Consider the following 16,472-nt stretch of genomic DNA (forward strand, 5'->3'; position numbering starts at 1 on the left):
TCAATATAGACCAACTATTTCAAATCGTAGGTGAAATGTGAGCAGTACTGGCCGGCAGATGGTGTAATGGACGTTGGCCTCTTCACAGTAGAGGTGGAGGTAACACAAACCCGTGCGAACTTCACAATGAGACACATGAAAGTCACTTCAAGGGCAGTGAGTATTGGATCAAAACAGTCACTGCATGTGTTCACTAAATTATGTTGTGGTATAACTGGACAATATGCTGAAGTAGTGAGTGAGTCAACATCTGAATTCACATTGACACACAGCAATTTGAATTGATAAGGTAGCTCAGCAAGTAAAACATATGACTGAAGTTTGTGTCATGTTATCTTGAAATATAAAACACCTTCTATCACAGACTGGAGAGAGTCGGTCAGTTATCCAGTTCCACTTTACATCCTGGCCTGACCACGGTGTCCCCGACACCCTCGCTCTCGTCAGCTACATTTGGCTGGTCAGACAGACAGTTGAAGGAACAAACGGACCACTGCTTGTCCACTGCAGGTAGGACATACTTTAGTCACAAAGATAGCTAACCACTACTTGTCCACAGTAGATTGGGAAGCCATTCTTTAAACAAATAGGACTAGAAATTGCGAAATAATTCCTACTTTATTCACTTCTTGATGATTACATCATTCATACTATTTTGTTAAATGTTCTGACATTACGACTTGGACAAACGAAAATTAAAGGATTGATATTTTTGAAACCTCATTGTTCTAGACCTTGAAATACGCTGATCAGTACTCTGTCGGTGAAGCTGATTCATTGATCAATTTGTTAAAACAAGACAATTTATCTGGAATCAGTGTCGTTGGGGATAACACGTATCCACTGTAAGATGTTCACATCACTGGCATATGACGTGATAGAACAAATATGGTTGACGATTTGAGCTCAGAAATTTGACAGTTTAACTAAATACATGCATATTTATGGACTATTTCAGAGAGTACAGACACATATATGTAAATTGTGGACTATTGCAGTGCGGGTATTGGATGTACAGGCAGAAATAGGAATATTGTGGACTATTTCAGTGGGGTTATTTGATGTGAAGGAACAGATATGTACATTGTGGACTATTTCAGTGGGGTTATTTGATGTGAAGGAACAGATATGTACATTGTGGACTGTTTCAGTGGGGTTATTTGATGTGAAGGAACAGATATGTACATTGTGGATTATTTCAGTGGGGTTATTTGATGTGAAGGAACAGATATGTACATTGTGGATTATTTCAGCGCGGGTATAGGACGTACAGGCAGAGATATGTACATTGTGGACTGTTTCAGTGGGGTTATTTGATGTGAAGGAACAGATATGTACATTGTGGACTATTTCAGTGCGGTTATTTGACGTACAGGAACAGATATGTACATTGTGGATTATTTCAGTGCGGGTATTGGACGTACAGGCACATACATCGCCGTGGACTCCCTGATAGACCAGGCGCGGGGGGAGGGGGTGGTGGATATCCTTGGGTACGTGTCCGTGATGAGGGCACAGAGGAAGAACATGATACAGACTGCGGTAAGTGGAAACAACAACTACATACCTTTGTATGACACGTGAGTGGCGGGAGCAGGACACGCTTATCCTTTCCAAGAACACCTGGTGTCATCAGTATGTTTCACTGACCCATTTTTATGATGTCATCACTAGTTGGGTTAGACCCATTGGAATCTGTTTCGGAAGATAATCGCGACTAAAGATTAAAGCGTACGTAAAAGGGTTTACTGGCTGAACAGTAGTTGAAATAAACCCCTTATATGTTGTGTGTTCTGCTATATATACATATAGCAAAAAACCCGTTTCAAGACCAATGTTGAATTCGGACTACATGCTGATCATGAGCATGTGTTCATGAATCACTATCAGTGAGTATTAGTGATGATACCAGGTGTTCGCGAAAAGGTGAGGTTATCCTGCCCAGCCGGTGACACCCGTCACAAACATTTAATATTATTTATAGTGTTTTACCGAAAACAATTGTCACGTCCAGATACTGAAAGAAACGGCAGTAAAATATGTGCATAACCCAGCGCAACCTCGTCATAAACTGCCTGCACGTCAACGATAGGGTCTCGAACAATCATGTCATGATGATCTTCTGAGTTAGTTTATATTCCGATAACTGAAAATCGTTTATTATATCAGAATATATTCTGATTGTGTCAGTCATGAAACCATTTGAACCGAGGTTCTACTCCAATTAGAATGTTTTCTGAAAAAGGAAGTGAGTCGGAAGTATAATTTACTATATCTTAAATTGAGCTGCAATGGCAGTTCTTTCAGTTCAAAGAATTTAATGCAGTAAGAGTTTTTTCGAAACGGTTCATACCGACGTAAAACAACATTATGTGGTTTTCTCAATCACAGGCCCAGTATGAATGTGTCTTCCACTGTCTGGTAGAGATGACGACATACGGCAGCACTAGCATGGACGTCTCCAACTACACCACCAGTTATGGCAGCAGCGGCATGGACGCCACGGTTGATGGCCGGACTCTCAGACAGTTGTCACAGGTCAGTGTTGAAACGTATGTTTATTTGTGTTTGTTTTTTTTCTTTAACGCCGCACTCAGCAATATTCCAGCTACATGACGGCGGTCTGTACATAATCGAGTCTGGACCAGAGTGAGTGAATGAGTGAGTGAGTTGGGTTTTACGCCGCTTTTAACAGTATTCCAGTTATATCACCGCGTGTCAGCTTGATATGGGAGGAAAGCCCGAAGTGATGCAGGTCTCAGACGTTCACCATTTCGGTGAAACCCACAAGCACGGGTATGGTGCTGACAAACCTAGAAACATAGTTGGGGCGAACCGGGATTCGAACCCACAATCATAGGTTTCTGGCGTGTCCAAGGGACGCAACTCTGCACAGCGAATCGCGGCGCCTTAGACGACTGGGCCACCCGTGCCCCCCTGGACCAGACAATTGCTGGATGTCAAAGACATTTTGCACAGTGATAACTTGTGAATAAAATAGTAACAAGGGAAAGACTCTTGGTCCCAAACACTCTCACCTCACCACTGACTTGTGAGAGTCCGGCCATCAACCGTGGTGTCCGTTGAATTACAAAATATTTGGAATATATATATATATATATATACCTTTCTGTTCCTACACGAAGGTGATATTCAACATGTCTTGGAATTGCAATTCTTTTTCCATTTCTTATGTTATATTGAGAGAATGAATTATTTTCCCTTTTCCTGTATTTTCATAGATGCTGGTGTCAGACACCCGAGATGGTAAGTACACATGATTGCCAACATTGAATTTGATACAAATATATGCATTGACGTTGATAATATGCTGTAAAGTGAACATGCACTCTTTTCAACAACACAATCCACACCTTACAGTCTAACGTGTCTACTAGTGACCCATAACTTGTGCTTTCAGTTTCAGTGGACGTGTAGCTACATAGCTACGTGTGTAAGAGTAGAAACGTTTGGGAAATTCCCTGTTCTAAAACATGCAATTCATTTTCCTGGATCAGTGAACTGAACATCCTTTACGCTGCAGTCAGCAGTAGTTCAGCTATATCACGGTATCCAGGCAGCCTATCGACTGAAAGCATGAGAAGCGACCCATGTCATCGGGGATTCTGTACCAAGTCACCTTGAACCTATTCACGCCTTACGACCAGCATGGAATATGAGTTCATCTCATGATCCCTGCATGATACTAAAGTGCATAGTTTTCGTCAAATTAAAGGTTAAGTTGGTTAGGTGTAAAGTCGCTGTGAAGGAAACCATGAATAGATGAAGGTCTTTGACGATTTTCACTTTGGTGAGACCCTCACACACGGGTACCGTGAGGACAAACAAGAAACATGATGAAGGCGGGTCTTGGATTTGAACCCACCATCAGCAACGCCTTATACGGCATGACCACTTGTGATTGAAACGTTTAACCAAACATGAAAATTGAAGATTTCTTTATTGACTGTGCTTATGGAATAACCCAAAACCTCCCCATCCATAACGTCGTCGACAATCATAGCTAACTGAGATTTCTCTAGGCCTGATGCTGAATGATGAGACTACATATTTATGTCCTCTGATATTCTGCTTGTACTGTAACATTTTGCAGATGCCCCTAACCGACACAGAATGTGGGTGGATGGTAACCCTGACTTCATTGTCCGTGTGGGGCCGGTAGGTGGACAATATGTTAAATATCTTTTATTGCTCATAAAACCGTTTTAATAACACATTTACAAGTATAATAAAGAATACCAAATTTACTTTTGAGATAGACATTCTGATGAAACATCTGCAGGGAAAAACACACAAACTGTTGCATCTCAATATAGCAGGTAGACTCCCTGTTAATATTACCACCCATGACACACATATCCATTCCTCCTTCCAGACCCTGACGTGCCTGAGGGGGTACCTGCAAGCCGCTGCCCCAGCCCCGAGATTAGTGAAGTTGTTGTGGAAACTGGTTGAAGAGAACAACGTCCACAACATCATCGTCGTCACGCCAAATGTATGCACATAGAATCTTTTGAAATAGTTAAGGAAGACTGTTCTTCACGCTTACGCATCGTGTTTGAGATTGATAGCCCATAATTCCAAAGCTGTAGCATTTTATTCCTGTTACTAATACGTTCACCTCAAGCAGGTGTCTGCACCAATGATACTGTAGTCTGCCTTTTGTTTAAAAAAAATGCATGTGTTAAATACTGACGTTTTCAACATGTCCTCCCTAGCCGGGCTTAGTAGAAGCAGAGGGCAAGTCCAAGACGCACGGTGAGATTACTGTGACGACAACGAGTCAAACCAACTTATCGGGGGATCTCTCCATGATCAACTTGCAGCTTGCTACAAAAGTAAGAGTTCTTGGTCATTAGCTTACAGTATTAGAACAAATATGTTCGCAATACAATCTTTTCTTGACTGACAAAATGCACAGAATTATATTAGGCGAGTCTCTTTAAGTATGCTCCTGTTAACTGAATACTTTCTTTGGTCACAGTATTTCTTTTCTCATCATCCTATGGCTCCTGATAACGAAACTCCTTCAAGCTGAAATTACGAGTAACAAGATGAACTGGCTCAAAACAAGGTGCTATACATCAGCTGTACATGGACACATTTAACGTATTTTTAGAGACATCATATCGGAAATGTACAGTTGTTGTTGTAAATCCCTGCTCACAAAACTAACTATACACATGAACCTAAATCTGAGGAGCTTGCAATAATCCTGAAATGTAAATAAAAGCCATAAAACTATTTCAATTATCATATGAATGAATTGTCCATCGTACGATTCCGTGCAGTAAGTGACTAATCTCACGGTCAAGTTGTGACGATACCAGGTGTGGGCGAAAATATGACATCTCCTGTGCATCGCAGAACGTCATTCTTTCTATGCAAGTTTTTGACAAGTTTTAATCAACAACCATGGCAGTGAATATGTCTGTTAGTGCAATTGCACTAGTATTTATGGGATTACATGACAATGACAACATCATATGTGTGATAGGACAACAATATAAACAATAAATATGCATGCAAGCGAATGTTATTCTGTCTGCGGACAGTAGAGTGCTATTATCTTGCAATATTTCACACGTGTCACACAGGCAGCCAGACCCCGGCAAGTGAAGATGGTCAACGCAGACGCCCACTTAACAATGGAAGCCATGACATCACGTTTGTTAAACCACGCCGACCTTCAAAACACATCAACTCAGACTCACCCTGTTGTTGTTGTTCACAGGTGAGAATGTCTCCAGGATATTTGACACATTATCATTCAGATTATTAGCCGAATATGTTCCCCATTGTAAGTATAATAGTCAAAGAAATCAATTTGTATGTTTCTATTCCTGATATATGTTATTTAGGATTGAAGCAGATGCGGTTCAAGATCTCTTTGTTATTTTCTTTCTTTCTTGAAAAAATCGAAGTTAAATACATATTTTCATTCACTGATGCAAATTTGAAAACTATGTTAATACACAGATAGAGTAAATAACTTCCATGTATAGTGCTAAGTGTAGCCCATACTTATTTGGTTACAGAAATACACACACTTCCGGAAACCTCCATATACTTTATTTGGGAATGATTGACTATGATTTATTGAGGAAGTGGGCGTGCCATCGATCTGTAGTGCATATCAAAAGTAGTTCCTGCTTGGCGACCTCTTGTGTAAATAAAGTGGGTCGTGATACGAAGTTTATATGCTTGGTTTATCGTATTGATAACACGATACATTATGTGATAAACACATTTACTGTTATGGATACATGACACAAAATATAACAGGAAACATGACATGTAACTATTTGAATTGCAGCAACAATGACCGAAAACTTGCTGTCTCGCTCTGCATCATGGGTAATATTCTGTCCGGTATTCGTGAGGATGCCCGTGTTGACGTCGTCGATCACGTGAGGACGTTCCTCCAATGTTGCCCAGATCTTCAGTTCACCCAGGTAGGGACACGGGAGTTTCCTCAGTTTGCCGATGAATTCTATTTTTAAATAACATTTAATTTAATATGTCTTGGCATTATATTGGGTATATTATATGATCGAGTGATCAGCTTTGCTGTCTTGGTTGATGCATGTCATCCTATCCCAGTTGCGTGGATCGATGCGAATGATATCAATCACTTGACCTGGTCAAGGCTCAATTATTTACATAATGCCTCCATATAGCTGGAATAATGCTGAGTGCGGCGTTAAACAACAAACAATCAAAGCTTACATAAGGAAATCAGAATAGACATCAAGAAGCGGCCGGATTCAGAAGACTGGTCTCAGTCATCACTCACTACTGTCATTATTGATACTGAAGTGAAATTGTAGCATTATGTAGCACATGTAGTCCCGAAACAGTACACCGTAGAAATTGCCAGCAGCAATTGGTTGGGCTGCAGCTGTGTGGGAGTTTGAACCGTAGCCGGCAGATCAACGTCAGCTGTTGACCAGAACTAGTCACAAGTTTTTAAAACTGGGCTTGTAGACTGTTATAAAACTTTGAGAACGTCTGTGGCCAGTAACGGATATTGTATTGATGCTTACCCCTGACTCAGACCCTGCGGTAGCCCATAAACAGTGAGTTGTATACCGATCGCGATGTCATAACCGTGACACCTGTACGAGCTTATCAGGGTTGTTGGTTCCCGCGACAACGTACAACACTATCAGTTGTCTAATAAAAGATAGAATGTGACCATTAATAATGGAATATAAAACATCATAAACACAAAATATGGTTAGCTAAATGTTGAGTCTCTCATGAATACTCTTTCAGTAATATGAATGTGTTTTCATTTTTCAGAGCGATGTGCAGATGTTCCACGACTTTGCGCAGCAGTGTATTCTGAGGACAGACCCAGCTAATACCTACGCCAACATCTGAACTTAACACCAAACAATCCCAAAGGACCACATTACATCAACTGTGCCAATATCTGAACTTATTACCACACCTTATGAACCTTTCCAACACCTATGTCATTTCACCTTGTTGTCTCTGTATGTGTTTCCTTCGCTTTACACTCAACACCTGTAGCCTTATATGTGATGCGTGTATCATATACGAATTTGTAGTCTTCAATTCAATTTGTGGTAATCGTAAGGTGAAACTACCGTTACAGGTGGGAAACGAAGGCAGGGATATCCAGTGCTGTCGCGGTTATATAGGCTTCGTGCTGTGCCCGCCCTACAAAATATATATGTTGTTTTCACATTATGTTTCGACAAGCATCATATTTATATACTGATAATATACACTTGCAGTGGGTTACGTGAAAGTATAAACTTCTTAATTACACAGAAGCGTATGCATCGTCTACTTATGCAGCACCTGAGGCAAATATGAATGTCACATAATTATTGCTTCTGAATAGTTTACTTATTGTAGTATACCCAGAGTGCATCCTTACAATGTTAATATTGACTAGATGATAGCTTGCTGATGTATGCAGACGCACGTCTGTCATGCAAGTGCGTCATAAAGCATGTACGTAATAAAATCGTACAGTCATGGACATATACATGGACATTCCACTAAAACAATAAAGGTGATGCCTGTGTATTTTTGTATACTTTTACCCTTTCTTCCCGATTCTCAGTGAAAGACCTGCTATCTGGAAGATCTTAAACATTCGCGAGAACTGCTCGTGATCTGAAAGAGTTTGTCAGCTGGTTAGCATCTGTGTTATGATCTGTTAATATAACCCGTGAAGGAGATTCTGTACTGGCCGTGATTGGACCCAGTGGTCATGTATATGTGTAAATGCAATATCCTCTTTTTATATGGTGCTTATATAAACTCTTTTTTTAATTCATTTACTTACATTTACAATTATAGACTTTAATTTATTTAATATCCTTTTCTGTAACCAGCACTATTTATTATTTGAATTTGTATATTTTGTTTTGATCTCTTCGCTTTAAACAATAAAAACAGTTATTAAATATATATATTGCTTACAATTTTAAATACAATTCTACAATAGATGGGCGAAACATTGTCGGGCACTGACATCTTAGATGTTGTTTTTCATGAAAATTGTTTAAATGTCAATAGATTTTGTATCATCCTATTGGGGACCCTGAGTAAGAGGTGAGGTGAGGTGAAATGGGGTTTAATGTCGCGTCCAAGATTATTGCACTTATATAGCGACGTGCATATGTACGTGTGTGTGTTTGTGTGGCTGCTTGTACTAGTCCGGACTGATGCCGATTTATAGTGCTAGCTCACAGAGATACCATGCCACAGTTCAACATGAATCCGTTAAACTGACAAGACTCCGAGCCGACCAGTCCTTGTTTAAGCCCCTTAATGCTGCTGCTCATGCTAGCATTGGTTTGTCTGATCCAGCCTAGCTGCTTTTATAAACTTTTGTTTTTATTTGTTCTACAAGAAATGAAATATTTATAGAAATATGGGTAACAAGTAAACTGTGTTGAATATTTGAAAACATCTGCTTGTGATCTGTGTGTTTGTTATCTAGTTTACCGTTTATGAAATGATCTGTTCAAATAGCATGTAGAGATCGATGTATCTGCAATATCCTTTTTTCTATGTTGCTTTAATAAACTCTTGTTTTAAGTTACAAGAAATACAATATTTCCTTTAAATATGAAGTATGATATATTGAATATGCTTTTCTGTAACACAGCATTTATTCATTTCAATTTGTTTATTTGTTTTCTTCCCTTCACTTTAGTCAATAAAATTTCATTAATTATATTCATTGCTTACATGTTTGTATACAACTGTATAGTGTTGACGTCAACTATCGTGAAGAACGATAGGAATAAGATGGGAAATTGCAAAGTTGATGTTTTTGGATGTGTAGTACGTAATATACCGTCGGCTGCTAATGATGTTGACGCACACGTCCCGACGTGTTCAACTGATGAGGTGAGGTGAAATGGGGTTAACGTCGCGTCCAAGATTTTTGCGTGCGTGCATGCGTGTGTCTGTTTGTACTTGTCCGGTAAATGCCGATCTTAAAGTGCTGGCCCACAGAGATACCATGCCGCAGTTTAATATGAAAACCCGACTTAGACACAATATACTGACTCCGAGCCGACCAATCCTTTTGCCCCTTAATGCCGAGCGCTGGCAGGTTAACAACATATACCATCGGACGTTTTTTTGTATGACGCAGCCGGGTATCGAACCCCAGACCTTCCGTTCTTCAACTACACCATGGTCTGTTCAATCGGGAAAAGGTCTGGGCTCATTGAGGGGGCACGGGTGGCCCAGTCGTCTAAGGCGCCGCGATTGGCTGTGCAGAAATGCGTCCCTTGGGCACGCCAGAAACCTATAATTGTGGGTTCGAATCCCGGTTCGCCCCGAATATGTTTCTAGTTTTGTCAGCAGCATACCCGTGCTCACTGGTTTCAGCGAAGCGGTAAACGTCTGAGACCTGCATCCTTCGACATTAAGCTGACACACCGTGATATAACTGTAATACTGTTAAAAACAGCGTTAAATCCAACTCACTCACTCACTCTTGGCTGATTGCTAGCCATGGCATTCTATGGATAGTGTTATGCTGGAGGTGAGCATTGACAATTCCTGCACAGTGAGCATGGACGCTGTCGTCCTGAACGACTAAACGTCGACCCACACGCCTTGTAAACGGGACAACAAAGGGTGTCACTGCTAATAGTGCTGTCCAGTGACCCTTTCTTGCCCAATTTGGAGTGTGATTCATTCAGTTACAGTGAAGACGCCCGACACCATAACCGATCCACCGCCAAATCTGTCATGAGGTCTCAGGTGACTTAGGATTGAGGTTTATTTTGACGTCACCAGACACGACCAGACCCATGAAGGATGTGCTAAATAAATTGGGACTCATCTGAAAACATGACACGTGACCAGTGACTATTACCCGAGTTTCGACGTCGCGTACACCTTTGTCGTCTTTTGGCAATATGGCGATTTACAATATGGCGTGGTACAACACGAGGCCGTCGAGATAAGCTGCATGTAGGCGATATCTATATCGTGTGAACCGCTACTCGTACTCCAGTAGCCTGATGAAAGTGTGCAGCAATTTATTCGCCGTTTGAGCTCGATTTCGTAGAACTTGGTTTTGTGTTTGCTTGGGATCTGGGACGCCCTGATCATTTTGGTTGATTGGTGCCTTTTCCATAGTATGCTAATCACAGGTTGTGAAACATTGAACGTATTGGCCACTGCAGGCTAACTACGTATACTGCCAGCGATCCGCATTCCAAAAGCCCGTAGATACTTCAGCGTTGCAGACGACGCATCGCTAGTTCATACACAAAGAATGAATGAAATCAGTTAAATGACATCTGTATGATAAGCAGAATCAATACGACTGACAGATATAATGGTCCACTGAGATTATAACACCTAACTTGAAAAGGTCAAAACCAGGAATGGCACCCTGCGCAGATGTGTAGCGCTTCTGCTTGAGGTACTATAAAATGTGTGTTTGGTGTTAGGTTTTACAGACATAAACGTTTTTGCATAGGATGTGTGTGGTCAACACATATATTTGTTTTACGAGGAATTAATATTTGAATTTCATGATCCGCTATTTTTTTAAGAGTTTAGTTACACATGTTCACAATTTTTAACTTTTTTTGTAAATCTATACGTTTGCTTCCTTTTTGTATCTATTTACATTGCACATATCTGACAAATACATCTTGAGTTGAGGTGAAATCGGGTGTAACGTGTGGCTGCTTGTTCTAGTTCAGACTGATGCCGATGTATAGTGCCAGCTCACTGAGATACCATGCCGCAGTTTAACATGAATAACCCACTCAGTGCAGTTTACAGTGACTCCGAGCTGACCAGTCCTTGTTTTGGCCCCTTAATGTCGAGCGCCAGACAGGGTAACAACACGTACCTTTTTTTAACGGCGTTTGGTAAGGCGCGAGCGGGGATCAAAACCCGGACCTTCCGCTCTGTTGGCGGACGCTCTACGACTAGACCCCGGAGGCGGTCCAAATACATCTTGAACGTGTCAGAAATCTGCTTAGTTATCAAAATATTCTGTAACAAAATTGTTGTACAACAAATTCACATTTAATAAAAACTAATATTACGGATGACTAAATATATTTGTTTCAATAACAAAACGAGAGGGGAAAGTAATTCGTAAATCAGAATTTCGGTGAGATCAGCATATGCATGGGCGCCGTCTCCCGGACGTGTTTCAGTCCATGAACTATTACCATGAGCACCAGACGGCTAACTTCCTCCAACAACCGATTTACAACAAACAACACATCTATACACATTTTTGACTGAATCATGATTTTACTTATCCTGCTCCTAATATACTTGTGTCAACAACAATCACAGGACAGCAGCGAACCCGGATAGTACACAATCGTCATATGGAGAATTGATCCTTTAGCCTTTTCATGCTCTTATACATCGAGCCACAAGCATGATATTTATCTGGGTTAAACATGTATTAAATGAATGCATGTGAGTAAATGTATGATAGAAGCTTCCAGACGACGGAAGTTGTATCGCTGGTCTCCATTCAATATGTAAATATGTCCCGAAAATGAAGTACAATGTTTCGTATCTTACAATAGAAGTAAGGCTGCGCCAGTCACTGCAAACATATATCAATGGAAAGTGATACAATTGGAACTTAATTGGGAATCAACAACGAAACTTTTGCATGTGAAACTAAGTAACATGGCGGAGTGACATTAAGCTGACGGGACGTGATGTGTTTGAAATATTTTTCAAAAGCAGGGTTAAACCTAACTCACTTTCGGAATGAAACTATTCACTGGATTCACTCATTCAACTATGATATGAATGTAAATGAATGAAAGTGGTCACAGAACCGATGGCAATAGATGATACACAGATGTCCTTGTACAGATATCCCGAGTTCTGATATAGATCATAAACGTGTATGCTTCCTTACTATCAAACGCCCCAGTCTATTGTTTCGTGCAGAAGTTTTGCGTGCTGACATCTATGAACTTGAATTACCATTACCTTAGATCGTAATGTCAACAATGCCCATGTCAGGGCATATTTTCACACTCATGTGCAATCAGATTTGCAACAGGTTTAGGTTTGGCCTGTGAACCAAAATTATTACAAAATTGTTCCTTATTCCCCCTCAACTACATATTCGTGAACGTCCTATCGCACCTATCAAGAATGGGTACAACAATCTTCATGCACGAGTGTCAGACACGTGCTGAATAACATTGTAGAACACTACAGAATGCTGTTGACAATCATCATTATTTTAGTCACTCAGTCGTTTATAGTGTACATTTTTAACACCCTACCCCACCCCCTTCATATAATGCGGGGGGATACAGTTATCAACTGGTCTGTCTTTCTGTCCGTCCGCCCGTTCGTCGGTGTTTCGTTTCTGCAGCATAACTTGAAAACCGCGAAATATATTTCATCCGAGTTTGGTAGATGTTTTAATCAGGGGCTGAAGTGGTACCTTTTGTAAATTAAGAACTTTCCAAAATTCGTTTCCCAAGGTTTCCATGGAAACAAGTTAATGTTACCTGAAACGGAGATAGGTGTCGTTCCCGAGTACTAACACCTATTCAACATTTTCCATCCAAGCAATTAAAAAGCATTTCGAAATAATCAAACAAGAATTCGACAAAACAGATAACAGTTTTTCGTGAAACGTGTTGACACTATTATTTCATGAAGTAGTATTTTTTCCCTTTCACATACCTGTATCGGCGGTATAATGGCATGTTGTATGCAGGGTGCTACAGTCAATTATCGTCAACAGTCTGAATCTTACATTTAGTTACTACAATTTTCATGATGGTATGTTGACGAGAAACTCGGGCAAGCATTAGGTTTTGTGCCCTCGCTTACTGTACATATCGCGGTACATTCGGTGTAAATAATGTTCTTTTCGTCAGGCTCTGGACTGGGGCTCCGACACAAATAATCAGAATCCACAGTCATGCAACATTCCTCATGCGATCGCATATGCAGGATTGGGTTAATCTCTATTGGCACAATTACGTTCTCAGTATAATCTTCGTAACCTGTCAGGTTTACATGGGTTAACGCTGCTGTGTATTCCGGGCCTTTGTCGTTGTGACCTCAATATGTATTCAGAGAGGGAAGTTCAGCTCTGCATATGATCTCCAGTCAAGCGGAGACTGAAACAGCAATATACTTCCTTGTGTACTAGCTTACTGTGATGCGGTATTATCAGTGTCTACTCCTGTATAAAATCGTACACATGCTCCTCAATTTATATAAATGGATTCATGTTGCAGAAACAATGTGACATCGACAAAACATGACTAATGTCAAAGTTAGTTGAAATAAGGTTTTATAAGTAGAGCGTGACAAGAAAATACAACCCCCAATTTACTTACAAATCAAAGCTTATATGTCCGTGTCAACCCAAATGACTAACGGGTATGAAAAGAACTACTTCAGTGTTTGAGAGAGAAGGTAATGTGAATTATATCACGGTGCTTGTTAACTGTGCGAGCGATAGAACGCCTACATTTTCCAGGGTTTGTCATAATATATGTCAATCGTCAGGCTTGACTTACAGGTACATGTATATCACATAACAACTCGCCTATTGTGGTGGGAGAAACGTATAGACTACTCGGATAGATATATATGTCGGTAGTTTTGTTTCTGTTTGAACCATTACTTTCTTGACCTCAGAACTTATACGATGCTCGGAGTGTCTAAAGCGGGACAATATCAACAACTAATGTTGAGGAAGAGGATGTCTTGTTTCAGGAATTGTATGTGAATCAGGTGTTGGATACCATATGTAGTTAATAAGGTGCACCTTATTATTTATATAATGTTATCATATTGTTTGAGGCGCATGTACGTTCTCTCTAAGCAAAATACAGCATTTACCATGATGTTGAATAAATACAAAGAAATAAAGATGGTACTTTTAGCTTTCATTACATAAGCAATAGCCTTACTCAGTGTATATATAAAGTCCTCCCTCGTTTTCTCATATTAACCTCGCCAATATGATCAATTGTTTTCTTTCACCGGAATTCTTTTTAAAGTGCATAATTTTACTTTTTGGAGTTGATGTTGTCCCTGTTATCTAACATCATAAAGATCGGCGAACTGTGTATAGCCACTCGCAGACCATGTTGTTTTCTAGCAGACACAGTCAATACTGATCACATGACCAGGCAACATCCAAGGTCAAAGTTTGTGACATGATTTGCCAAAACTTTATGGTAAACAATCAATACAGTGACGTATGATTGGATATGCAACGCAACACATACATGCATGTCACAAGTGATTATCAATGTGATTAAATTGTCACGCCGTGTGGGTATGATGGTGTAGCGGCCATAACATTTCCGAGTCCCGTGGGATTGATCATGCAAATCAAGGCATGTCACATCATGAGTGACATTGCGATACATCGAGCACATCAAGGCATGTCACGTCATGAGTGACATTGCGATACATCCAGCACTTTAAGGCATGTCACGTCATGAGTGACATTACGATACATCCAGCACATCAAGGCATGTCACATCATGAGTGACATTGCGATATATCATGCAATTCAAGGCATGTCACATCATGAGTGACATTGCGATACATCCAGGACATCAAGGCATGTCACGTCATAAGTGACATTGCGATACATCCAGCACTTTAAAACATGTCACGTCATGAGTGACATTACGATACATCCAGCACATCAGGCATATCACATCATGAGTGACATTGCGATACATCCAGCACATCAAGGCATGTCACATCATAAGTGACATTGCGATACATCCAGCACATCAAGGCATATCACATCATGAGCGACATTACGATACATCCAGCACATCAAGGCATATCACATCATGAGTGACATTGCGATACATCCAGTACATCAAGGCATGTCACGTCATTAGTGATATTGCGATACATCCAGCCCATCAAGACATGTCACGTCATTAGTGACATTACGATACATCCAGCACATCAAGGCATGTCACATCATGAGTGACATTGCGATACATCCAGCACATCAAGGCATGTCACGTCATTAGTGACATTGCGATACATCCAGCACATCAAGGCATGTCACATCATGAGTGACATTGCGATACATCCAGCACTTCAAGGCATGTCACGTCATGAGTGACTTTGCGATACATCCAGCACATCAAGGCATGTCACATCATGAGTGACATTAAGATACATCATGCAAATCAAGGCATGTCACATCATGAGTGACATTGCGATACATCCAGCACATCAAGGCATGTCATGTCATAAGTGACATTGCGATACATCCAGCACTTTAAGGCATGTCACGTCATGAGTGACATTACGATACATCCAGCACATCAAGGCATGTCACATCATGAGTGACATTGCGATACATCCAGCACATCAAGGCATGTCACATCATGAGTGACATTGCGATACATCATGCAAATCAAGGCATGTCACATCATGAGTGACATTGCGATACATCGAGCACATCAAGGCATGTCACGTCATAAGTGACATTGCGATACATCCAGCACTTTAAGGCATGTCACGTCATGAGTGACATTACGATACATCCAGCACATCAAGGCATGTCACATCATGAGTGACATTGCGATATATCATGCAATTCAAGGCATGTCACATCATGAGTGACATTGCGATACATCCAGGACATCAAGGCATGTCACGTCATAAGTGACATTGCGATACATCCAGCACTTTAAAGCATGTCACGTCATGAGTGACATTACGATACATCCAGCACATCAGGCATGTCACATCATGAGTGACATTACGATACATCCAGCACATCAAGGCATGTCACATCATAAGTGACATTGCGATGCATCCAGCACATCAAGGCATGTCACGTCATGAGTGACATTACGATACATCCAGCACATCAAGGCATATCACATCATGAGTGACATTGCGATACATCCAGTACATCAAGGCATGTCACG

At 40.6% G+C, this 16,472-nt stretch overlaps 1 protein-coding gene across 2 annotated transcripts in view; it reads left to right on the forward strand.

Moving 5' to 3' along the window:
- The window catches only part of LOC124113975 (receptor-type tyrosine-protein phosphatase alpha-like), a 51,451-nt gene extending 42,205 nt beyond the window's left edge, over nt 1–9,246 (forward strand). For both annotated transcript variants that reach the window (XM_048400473.1, XM_048400474.1), the window contains 11 exons: nt 31–156; nt 365–510; nt 1,407–1,542; nt 2,392–2,538; nt 3,243–3,267; nt 4,115–4,179; nt 4,397–4,516; nt 4,740–4,859; nt 5,619–5,755; nt 6,338–6,476; nt 7,327–9,246. In XM_048400473.1, the coding sequence (XP_048256430.1) occupies nt 31–156; nt 365–510; nt 1,407–1,542; nt 2,392–2,538; nt 3,243–3,267; nt 4,115–4,179; nt 4,397–4,516; nt 4,740–4,859; nt 5,619–5,755; nt 6,338–6,476; nt 7,327–7,407 (1,242 nt within the window). In that variant the 3' untranslated portion in view covers nt 7,408–9,246. The remainder of the gene's footprint in view (nt 1–30; nt 157–364; nt 511–1,406; nt 1,543–2,391; nt 2,539–3,242; nt 3,268–4,114; nt 4,180–4,396; nt 4,517–4,739; nt 4,860–5,618; nt 5,756–6,337; nt 6,477–7,326) is intronic.
- Nucleotides 9,247–16,472: the final 7,226 nt, after the last annotated feature.

This window comes from Haliotis rufescens, unplaced genomic scaffold, assembly GCF_023055435.1.
Source record: "Haliotis rufescens isolate VD_foot unplaced genomic scaffold, xgHalRufe1.0.p SCAF_2, whole genome shotgun sequence".
Classification (NCBI taxonomy): Eukaryota; Metazoa; Mollusca; class Gastropoda; order Lepetellida; family Haliotidae; genus Haliotis; species Haliotis rufescens.